The sequence below is a fragment of the Macaca fascicularis genome, chromosome 13 (genome assembly GCF_037993035.2).
Source record: "Macaca fascicularis isolate 582-1 chromosome 13, T2T-MFA8v1.1".
Lineage (NCBI taxonomy): Eukaryota > Metazoa > Chordata > Mammalia > Primates > Cercopithecidae > Macaca > Macaca fascicularis.
The window spans coordinates 42,598,528-42,609,592 of record NC_088387.1 but is presented as its reverse complement, the minus strand read 5'-3'; the positions used below and the strand labels follow the sequence as shown (position 1 = coordinate 42,609,592).

General features: G+C 41.6%; 1 protein-coding gene across 3 annotated transcripts; it reads right to left on the bottom strand.

Annotated features, from left to right (window-relative positions):
- Nucleotides 1–4,941: 4,941 nt before the first annotated feature.
- On the bottom strand, nt 4,942–7,678 carry LOC102140919 (regenerating islet-derived protein 3-alpha). 3 transcript variants are annotated; one of them, XM_005575467.3, is made up of 6 exons: nt 7,653–7,678; nt 7,256–7,364; nt 6,600–6,718; nt 6,259–6,396; nt 5,512–5,638; nt 4,942–5,233 (listed from the first exon to the last, which is right to left on the bottom strand). In XM_005575467.3, exons 2-6 carry the CDS (start codon nt 7,329–7,331, stop codon nt 5,166–5,168), a joined length of 528 nt encoding a protein of 175 aa, XP_005575524.1. In that variant the 5' UTR covers nt 7,332–7,364; nt 7,653–7,678; the 3' UTR covers nt 4,942–5,165. The 3 variants fall into 3 exon arrangements, with proteins under 3 accessions (XP_005575524.1, XP_065383008.1, XP_065383009.1); XM_065526936.1 differs by having other exon boundaries at nt 7,256–7,341; XM_065526937.2 differs by lacking the exons at nt 6,259–6,396; nt 7,653–7,678 and having other exon boundaries at nt 5,166–5,233; nt 7,256–7,366.
- Between the last annotated feature and the right edge of the window lie 3,387 nt (nt 7,679–11,065).

The following is an 11,065-nucleotide window of genomic DNA, read 5'->3' as shown; positions in this document are numbered from 1 at the left end:
GGTTTTTTTTTCCCCCTATGGTGTCAGTGGTAACGTCCCCGTTGTCATTTCTAATTGAGTTTATTTGGATCTTATCTCTGTTTTCTGTAGTAGTCTAGCCAGTGTTGTATCAGTCATATTTATTCTTTCAAATAACATATTCATGGATTTGTTGATCTTCTGTATGGTTTTCACATCTCAATTTCCTTCAGTTCAGATCTGAATTTGGTTACTCCTTGTATCTGCTAGCTTTGGAGTTGGTTTGTTCTCACTTCTCTAATTCCTCTAGGTGTGATGATAGATTGTTAACTTGAGATCTGTCTAACTTCTTGATGTGGGTGTTCAGTGCTATAAGCTTCCCTATTAACATTGCTTTAGCTGTGTGTGGGAGTTTCTGATATGTTGCATCTTTGTTCTCGTTCATTTTAAAGAATGTCTTTATGTCTACCTTAATTTCATTATTTACCTCAAAGTCATTCAGGAGCAGGCTGTTTAATTTCCACTTAATTGTATGGTTTCAGATGATTTTTTAATAGAGACTTCTATTGTTATTGAACTGTGGTCAATCAAAGAGTGTGGTTGGTATGATTTCTGTTTTTGTTTTTATGTTGTTGTTTTTTTGAACTTGCTGAGGATTGTTTTGTGCTAAATTGTGTGGTCAATTTTAGAGTATGTGCCAATGAGAAAAATGTGTATTCTGTTGTTTGAGAGTGAAGAGTTCTGTAGATGTCCACTAGGTCTGGTCAAGTGTTGAGTTCAGGTCCTGAATATCATCGTCAGTTTTCTGCTTCGATGATCTGTCTAATACTGCCAGTGGAGTATTGAAGTCTCTACTCTTATTGTGTGGCTATCTAATTCTCTTTGTAGGTATCTAACAACTTGCTTTATAAATCTGGGTGCTCCTGTATTTGATATGCATATATTTAGGATAGTTAGGTCTTAATTTGAATGGAGCCCTTTACCATTATGTAATTCCCTTGTTTGTCTTTCAGAAATCTTTTGGTTTAAAGTCTGTTTTGTCTGAAATTGGTGTAGCAACCCTGGCTTTTTTTCTGTTTTTTGTTTGCATGGTAGATTTTTCTCCATCCCTTTACTTTGAGTCTAGTAGTGTCATTGCATGTGAGATGGGTCATTGCATATGAGAGGGGCATACCGTAGGGTTGGCACTCTGTACCTTTTAATTGGGGCATTTAGCCATTTACATTCAAGGTCAGTATTGATGTATGCAGGTTTGATCCTGTCATCATGTTATTAACTAGTTATTATGCAGACTTGTTTGTGTGGTTGCTTTACAGTGTCACTGGTCTATGTACTTAAGTATGTTTTTGTAGTAGCCAGTAATGGACACGCTTTTCTGTATTTAGCACTCTTCAGGTTCTCTTCAGGTTCTCTTGTAAGGAGGTAATAAATTCCTTTAGCATTTGATTATCTGAAAAGGATCTTATTTCTCCTTCGCTTATGAAGCTTAGTTTTCCTGGATATGAAATTCTTGTTTAGAATTTCTTTGCCTTAAGAATGATGAATATAGGGCCCCAGTCTCTTCTGGCTTGCAGGATTTCTGCTGACAACACTGCTGTTAGCTTGATGAGGTTCCCTTTGTAAGTGATCTGCCCCTTCTTTCTAGCTGCCTTTAACATTTTTTCTTTCATTTCAGCCTTGGAGAGTCTGATGACCATGTGGCTTCGGCATGGTTATCTTGTGTAGTCTCACAGGGGTTCTCTGCATTTCCTGAATTTAAAGGTTGTCCTCTCTAAGGAGGTTGGGGAAGTTTTCATGGATGATATTTTGAAATATGTTTTCCAAATTGCTTGCTTTCAATGAGTCATAAATTTGGTCTCTTTACATACCATATTTTTCAGAGGTTTTGTTTAATTTTCTTCAATCTTTTTAAAATTTGTAATATGTATTCAATCTTTTTAAAATTTGTCTAAGTTATTTCAGAGAACCGTCTTTGAGATCTGAGATTCTTTCCTCAGCTTGGTCAATTCTGCTGTTAATACTTGTGATTGTATTCTGAAATTTTTAAAATGAGTTTTTCAGCTCTATCAGATCAGTTTGGTTCTTTCTTAAAATGGCCATTGCATCTTTCATTTTCTGTATTGTTTTATTGTACAGAATCGTTGAGATGGATTTTGACTTTTGCCTGAATCCCAACAATCTTGGTTCCTATCCATATTCCGAGATCTATTTCTGTCATTTCAGATATTTCAGCCTGGTTAGGAACCATTGCTGGGTAACTAGTGTAGTTGTTTGGAGGTAAAAATAGATGCTGGCTTTTTGAGTTGCCAGAGTTCTTGCATTGGTTCTTTCTCATCTGTGTGGGCTGATGTTCCTTTAATCTTTGAAGTTGCTGTTCTTTGGATGGATTTTGTGTGTGTGTGTGTGTGTGTGTGTGTGTATTTGTGTGTTTATCTTTTTTGATGCCCTTGGGGGTTTGATTGTGGTATAAGGTGGGCTCAGTTGACTAACTTCATTTCTGGAAGATGTCAGGGGGCCAAGGTTCAGCTCAGCATTCCCCAATTCTGGAATGCTAATATGAGGCCCCTGGCTTTGTTCTCTTGCGCCTTGAGGTTAGGAACCTGCTGTGCTGGGGGGCCAAAGGTGTTTCCAGATTGGTGGCCACAACACTCCAGTAAGTGGCAGTGGTCACAATATTCTGTCAGGGTGGTAGCAGTGGGATCTGTGCTCATTTGCACATGCCACAGCAGTGGCAGCATGGCTAGGCGCATGCTCGTTGGCTGGGGTGAGACACTGACAGGCATGGGGACCCATTATTTTTTGTATATGACAGGCCCATTATTTTTTGTATATGTTTTCTGCCTATTTCCTGCCTCTGCTCCTTCTAGAAAACTCACAATGTATATATTGGCTCAGTTGATCATGTACCATAGTTTTCTTAAGCTTTATTTACTCTTTTTGTTTCTTTTTTCTTTTTGTTTCTCTGACTGGATAATTTCAAATGACTTGTCTCAAACTCACTGACTTTTTCTCCTGCTTGATCAAGTCTGCTGTTGAAATTCTCCATACAGTTCTTCAGTTCAGTCACTATGTTTTTTTTTTTTTAACTTAAAAAAAAAATCTCTTTCTTGACCTAATTTTGTTAATATATTGTTTTTCTGATTTCATTTAGTTGTCTATCTGTATTCTCTTGTAGCTCACTGAGTTTCTTTTAGACAATTACTTTAAATTATTTGTTGAGCAGTTTGTAAAATTCTCTCTCCTTAAGGTCAGTTATGAATCCTTTATTTTGTTCTGTTGGTGATATCATATATCCTTGATTGTTTATGATACTGTGGTCACGTGTTTTTGGTGTTTGACTTTTTGAACAAGTAGTCACTTATTCCAGTCTTTACTGACTGGCTTTAGCAGATAAAGTCCTTCACCAGTCAGTCATCCAGAGATTCTGGGCAGGTTCTGGGCAGATTCTGGTTCTAAAGAAGGCCTTGAACCCATGTCTTCATGGGTTAGCCAGGCACTAGGATAGATGTGGTACCTGAGTCTCTAGGACAGGTCTAGAGTTTGAGTCTGTGCATGCTGGGCTGGTACCTGGAACTACAGGGGCTGGCATGGAGCCAGGGTTAGTGGGGGCTGGCCTATATCCTGGGACCATGAATGTCAACTTACCTCTAGGGTAGATCTGGAGACTGGATTCATGGGGCTAAGGCTGGAGCCTGAGTCAGTGGGGGCTGGCCCGGTGCTAAGGTCTACTATAATGAGGCTTGATTCTGGGTGTGCTGGAGTATGAGACCAGACTAGTATTGAGTCCACAGAGGCTGGCCTGGAACTGGGATGATCTAGAGCTTGTGTCTGTTGGGGCTGGCCTAGTGACAGAGGCCACAGAGGCTGGCCTAGCATCAGGGTTTTGTGCTCAGAGGGACCTAAAGGCTTGGGGAGGGTTTGGGGTTTGACAGAACTGTATCCTGCGACTGTGAGTGCCAGTTTGGAGCTGGGGTCTGCAAGTACTGGCCTGGAGTTGTAGCTGTGGGAGCTATCCTGGAGCTGTGGTGGGTCTGAAGGGCAGGTTCACATGGGTAGGTCTGATGTCTAGGATTTCAGGGGCCACCCTGGAGTCTATAGCTGCAAGTACTAGCTTGTCCTTGAGGTGGGCATAGAGTCTTTGACAATGGGTGCTGACCTGTGATCTGGAGCTATGGGGAAAAGCATGATGCTGTGTGTGTCTGGAGCCCGTGTCTTCTGGGCAAGACCGCTGCAGTCATAGGGGCTGACCTGGAACCTGGGGCCACAGAGGCTGGCCTGGCATCAAGGCAACCTGGAGTCTAAGTCCAAGGGTACCTGCCTGGAGTCAGAGGCCACTGGGTCTTACTGGGGCAAACCTAGTGTTAGGGTCCATGGAAAATTCAAGTGCTTACTTCACTCTCTTTCCCCAAGTTGAGGGAATGTCTCTCCATGCTCTGGTTACTGAGATTGAGGGAGAGGTGATGTAAATAATGTAAAAGTGTTCTTTCTACCCTCTTTAATGCATCTTTTCTTATGTTTTGCAACATGCAGATGCTTTAATCACTCCCTTGGGCTTATTGGCTCTTGTGAAGGTATTTCCATTTTCATGGATAGTAGTTCAAATGAATGTTTCTGTGAAGGTTTGATCAAGAGTTGGAAAGTCATATCTACCATCCTGCTGATGCCATTCTCTGAGAAGTACTATTCTAAGCACCATCAGAGCCTCCTAAATCTGTTCATGTCACATTGTCAGGTTTGGGCTATGGGAATGGGAGGGCTGGAAGTACGTGGGAGAGAAATGTCCTCATCTCTTCACAACACAAATCCTACATGAGCAGGAGCCACGCCCTCATCACAACACACTAGTAGGGATGCACATTTCCTCATTTTCCCTAGAGACCTGGGTGAATAGGGAAGAAGGAGGACCTACAAAGTTTACTCCCCTCAACCACTTTGTCCTTCTCAGGGTATGGCTATGACACTGGCACATACAAGACAAACAAGTGCAGACTAAAAATTTTACTATTGCTCTTTAAAGCCTTAGGCCATATGACAAAATGAAGAGACTGAAATGAGAGTGGGGAGGAAGAAACAGAAGGAAGATAAGAGTGAGGTGGTCAGGTGTGAGGGAATTAAGCGAATATTCTCTTCCAGGGTGAGTCTTCACACTGGTCTCATGCCCATGATGAGTTGCACACCAAACACAGGCTGCTGACTTCCCTCCTGCCCTAGTCAGTGAACTTGCAGACATAGGGTAACCTCACATCACAGTTATAATCTTTCCACCTCAGAAATGCTGGAGAGACAGAAGACATAAATGGAATGGGGCTGAGGAAGTTTGTGAATCCAATGAAGAGGCATCCCAGGTTTTAGCCTAGAAGTTAAAGCTTCTCTCTCACCTTCACCAGTGTCCCAATCCAAGAGAGAGATTCAAAGAAAGCAGAGAAGAGAGGAGATGACAGAAGACACACTGACATTGTATTTTCTAGCTCAGGAAGATTTCCTGAAGGTCAGACCCAGGAATGGGGGATGAGATGGAAAACACTGGGAAGAGGCAGCTCCTCTGTTTCTTACCTGTGCTTCTCGACAGGCCTGCACAGTGGCCGGGGTTTGAGATAGTGGAGGGATTTCTCTCCCATGCAAAGTAATTAATCACATCACTGCTACTCCACTCCCATCCATCTCCATTGGGCTCAGTGCCCTGTAGAGTAGAGGAGTAACCAGGTGATGGGAATGGCCATTGCAGCCCTTCTTGCATGGCCCCTTAACTGAAACACCTGATTTGCTCCCCAGCATGAGGGAATTTGGTCTGCTACTCCAGATGCTGCCGGTGAGCCCTTCACTAGGAACCTCTTCCTTGACGACTCATTGCTATTGGAAAATCCCAGCCAATAAACACAAGATCCTTGGAACCACACAAGGTAATGTGTTACTTGCAGAACAATAACTGGTGTAGCATTTGTGGTTAGCTTGTGAAGCTCAAGGGTAATGTCAGTTCTGTATTGGGGCAAAAATTGATCCTATCTTCATTAAGGATTCTTTCAGAACAGTAGGCAAAGACTCCATGAAGCTCAGAGAGTTATTAACGCAGCCTCATATGAGAATTATGTAATAAGCCTGAGGAAGGCAGATTGATTTTATCTGAAAGATGGAGACCTCCACAGAACTCCGATCTTCAGATGCTTCATGGCCTTCACTTTCCCCCAAATATTCCCCAGAATCTGAGCTCCAGTGCTCCCTGAAGTATTCCTGGGCAGCACAGGGGACAGGGAGTGGGCCTGGGCAACAATAGCACCTTGAGAGGGAAGGATATACACGCACCTGTGTGGGGTCATGGAGCCCAATCCAGATGTATGAGTAGCTGTTACTAATGCTCCTCACCAGGGAGGACACGAAGGATCCCTCAGCCCTACTGAGCACAGACACCAGGTTTCCAGAGGGCCGTTTCTGGCAGGCCAGCTTTGAGGGAGACAAAGAGAATGAGAGGGAGCCTGAGACCCGCTGGGGGAGAGCAGGACAAAGGGAAGTGGGAGGAGGACTATGTGAAAGATAAGCGTGTTCATCCTCATTCCCAATGAACTCTTCTGAATGGAGACCCTCCTCCCCCTGAGACCTGCATGGATTTTCCCCTGTCACCTGCTACCCCACATCTAACCACTCACATCTGCATCCATCCAGGATTTTGGTGACAAAAACAAGGCATAGCAGTGGGAGCCATAGGCCTTGGAGCCTTTGGGACAGCGGATCCGCGCAGAGGGCAGTTCCTTCTGGAGTTCCTCACCTGAGGCGGAAGAAGAGGGAGAGGGTAAAATGAAGAGTGGGGGTTGAGGTGGAAGATGACCTTGGGGAATATCTAGACCTGTCCTTGGGGAGGAAGACCATATTCCTGATACCCCTTCACCTTCCCTTGTGTTTTCAGAAGTTCTTTATCTCAAAATAATAAATGGGGCACCATCTAGTCTCTTATTACCCTTTCCCCTTATTCAACCATTCAATACTCTCCTCACTCTGGGCTGTCTCTACACTGGGTCCTCCAGTCATTGTCCCTCCCCACATCTCATTACTGACCCTCCACACTTTCTCACCAGTGTATATTAGAGTCCACTGACTAAATGGAAGCCATCTCATTCCACCGTTAGTGGACCACCGTGGAGCCTCCCACTGCAAGTTAACCTGAAGGAAGGAGTGATGATGCAGGAACTGCAGGCAGGTTCATTAGACACTATGTCATTACCCATGTGACACACAGGAGCCTTCCTCCTCTTCTTGGCTCTGAGGATTCATAGGGAACCCAGTGCTAGAGGCAGAGCAATCTCACCTTGAACCTGAGACAGGAGCATGAGGTAGGAAAGCAGCATCCAAGATACGCTGGGCAGGGCCATGGGAGGCAGCATAGGAGTCTGACTTGAGGAGGCAATCAGGAATCACTAAAGAAAGCATGGTCAGTGGGAGAACACAAAGATACCTTACCACCTCATGTCTTTTTCCTTGTCTAGTCCCCTAGGACTAAAGTGATCTTGGTCACATCCATCATCTTCTACAGTTCTGAATGAGTTGTGAATCTGTGTACTCTCCCATCCCCGAGTCCTCCCAGGACACCCTTGCTGAGTCTCAGAGCTCCTATGCTGCCTGAGGAAGGGACCCTCCCATGCATTCTCCTGTATCATGTGCAGTAGCCCCTCCCCAGGTCTCATCTTCTCTCAGCTCCCACTTACCTCTCTGGTGGGATATGGTATGGTTTGTCTGGTCAGGAAAGAGTGAGATCTTATAAGAGTATCTGGGGGAGGGACATTGGAGTGAAGAGTGACAATGAGAAGTTAGGACAGGGGTCACGGGGTGAGGTTGGCATGGGGAGGAGACTCTTCCTGGCAAAGACTGGGGATTTTCCCAGATGTTGCCTCTTTCCTGTTGGCAGGCCAACACTGTCCCTAGGAAGAGGTTAAGTTTGCTTTTTCCTCTGCATCCTCCTTGTCAAAGACCTGTGGCACCAAATGTGATATGAAATCTTCTAATGTGGACATCTGAAAGAGGAGTTCCTCTGGTGGATTTCTTAAGAACCCACTTCTGGAGGCAAACCTATGTATTTCTTATTACCTCGCCTCGTAAGATTAAATAAATGTTAGATGTTAAGTAGAGGAATTATAAGTATGATAGACAGTTGAGGGCATAGATGGAACTGAAGCTAAGAGTAGGAGTGAGGGTTCAGGGCCATTATGCAAATGTGGTAGCTAATTTTGATGAAACTTTAGAATTATCTGACAACTCAATAGATGAGCCAAATCTTACAGAAAATCAGGTGAGTGGACTTGTCTTCCCAGTCTTCAGCAAGAAAGAGCTTCCCCAGAGGAGAATGACAATGACAGTGTGATAGAATAAGAGGTGATGAAGGAACACAAGACATAAGAAGGACTACAGTCAAATAATGAGGATCAAAGAAGAATGAATAATGGTTAAAGAAGGGAAGAGCAGCCATGGTGTAAAAATCATAGGTCAGTTGGCCATGTGCAGTGGCTCATGTCTATAATCCCAGCACATTGAGAGGCTGAGGTGGGAGGATCACCTGAGGTAAGGAGTTCAAGACCAGCCTGAGCAACACAGTAAGACCCTATCTCTACAATTTATATTTTAATGTAAGCCAGTTGTGGTGGCGTGTGCTTGTGGTCCTAGCTACTCAGCAGGCTGAGGTAGGAGTACGTTCAGTTGAACCCAAGAGTTCAAGGCTGTAGTAAGTTATGATCATCCCACTGCACTCCAGCTTAGGCAACAGAGTGAGACCCTGTCTCTAAATTTTTGTTTTATGATGTTGTAAACATAATCCTGAATTGCATGTAAGTCTCTATGACATCAAAATGCTCACTACTTGTAAGTTGCTCATGAACTTCCTTGCTGGACTGCCATTGGCTATACGGTAAAAGCCCTTTTAATTACATTCTTACTGGGAAAATGGTCAGCTTCATATGGGTATACTGAGAGAAATTCTTTTAATCAGGTTTATTTTTGAGTTGGCAGTTTGATGCCTCTGACAAGCATACTACATTGCTCATACACTGGTTCAGGTTCAGTTTGGCCAGTCCAGGAAAAAGTTAGGCTAGGAATCTCTACAGACCCTGCCTCTCACGCTATTGTTGTAGTATGCCAGCTTGCATGCAGATGTTTATAGTCATGAAATGTAGCTCATCCTTAATTCATGTCCTCAATATTCAGTACCCCAAATTCAATTCAATTCCTCAAATAATATGAGAAGAAATATAGCCAGCAGATTATTTTGTTAAGGATTTTTTTCCACAAAATTTATACAACAATATGTAGACACATGGAAGTAGGGGGTAGAAGCTAACCAGAGGGTAGAATAGTTACCAGAGGCTGAGAAGGGGGAGGGGAGATGAAGAAAGTTTGGTTCATCATACAAACATACAGCTAGATAGAAGGAATATGCTCTAGCTTTTGATAGCACATAGGGTGACTATAGTTAACAACAATATGTTGTATATTTCAAGATAGCTAAGAGAGAAGATTTGAATGTTGACAGTTTATTATTAAAACTCACTTTTATTCTTAATTGAAATAATGTGACATTTATAATAAGCCTTAAGGTTATAAAATCCATAACTGCAATGTGAAATTTGTTTGCAATGACATTCACTAAACTCACTAAAGTTGAGATGTTTTTGTTTTATTTGTCATTGTTCTTCATAACAATGCTTATTAACCAGGCATGGAGAAGTTTGTTTAAATATTATATTTATCGAGCTGGTTTTGAATTATATAAAAATCTACTTCTTGGGGATGACACAGGAATTCTTACTCTCGATGTAACCAAGGCTGAGTTTTAAGGAGCTTCCTTTGCCAAAAGATAAGATGTCCAATTTGTACTTTTATCCTTATATCTTCTGAATCAAATATTTTCAGATAAGACTTAGTAGTCATTCTTTGAACTATGCAAGTGAAAAATGATCTCTTTGCAGGAGTCTAATATTTGTTTAAAGGATGGTAAAATGTAGAGGTTTCCTGGAAGATGGCTCAGCAGGGCCCATGTCAAAAAAATAGCCTTGAACTGTATCTCACTGGAGATTTATCACTAAAGTGCACCCCTTTGAGATATATTAACCAGATGTCCAGAATGCCACTTTGGTCCTTTCATCTTATCCTATGCCTGTCAGAAGAATTGGGAAAGCGATAAAATGAGGTGCTGAGCACCTATAAAATAGGAAAAAGGGACAAAGCTTCAAAGTCCCTGAGGCCAATGAGGGAAGTTATTAACATCAAAGAATTGGAAAGCTGATAACATAGCTACTGAAATTTGGTCAATTATACATAAGCAATGAACAGTAACTATCATATGACCTGTGTGGTTATTGGAGGCAATAATTTTTATCAGAAAACTGTGTTAATTTTTATTTGGTTTCAAATTTTCACATTGATCTTTTAAGAGTTCCCTGTTCATATCATGTTTGCTCTTCTAACGTTATCTGTATGGGTATTTTATAAAGGCTATTGCTTATTATTTATTTTTGTTTTAGAATAAGCTAGTCATAATACAAAATGTTCATTTGGGAAAAAATTAAGATAATGCTTTCAATTAATTATCATAAATCATACTCAAACAGCTTATGGATGATAACTTTGCAGATTTGAACTGTTCACAATGTATCAGAGTTCACATTTCTCATGGTAGCAAATAAAAATAAAAATAAGAAATAATTTCATAGTCATGTTGCTTTTCTTTTTATGATAAATTATCTTTGTCATACAGAAAACATTTAACAAACAGGTATAGACTGACAATCTAGAATCTACAGTGATAATATCTTGCCATCTTTTTAAGCTTTTTTTTAGAGAAAGGAAGCAAAAAGAAGTAACCAAGAAATAATATAATCATATTAATATTAATAAAATGATAAATAATATGATAGTAGTCCATTTATGTTATTCCTCAGTCCCACTTATTTCCATGCTTCTCCATTATAAATTTTATAATTATTTTTCATATATATATATATATATATATATATATATATATATATATATTTGGAGTTGCAAGATTTAATAGAGTAGAAACAGAGCTCCCACACAAAGGGAGGGGACCCAAAGAGGGTAGCCATTGCTGGCTCGAATGCCTGGGTTTATG

Coding starts and splice junctions, on each gene's coding strand:
- LOC102140919 (XM_005575467.3), bottom strand. CDS start 7,331: ATGCTGCCTCCCATGGCCCTGCCCAGCGTATCTTGGATGCTGCTTTCC. Junction 5,639..6,258: donor GGCTCCATGACCCCACACAG/GTGCGTGTATAT, acceptor TCTACTCTACAG/GGCACTGAGCCCAATGGAGA. Junction 5,234..5,511: donor AGGCCTGTCGAGAAGCACAG/GTAAGAAACAGA, acceptor CTGTCTCTCCAG/CATTTCTGAGGTGGAAAGAT.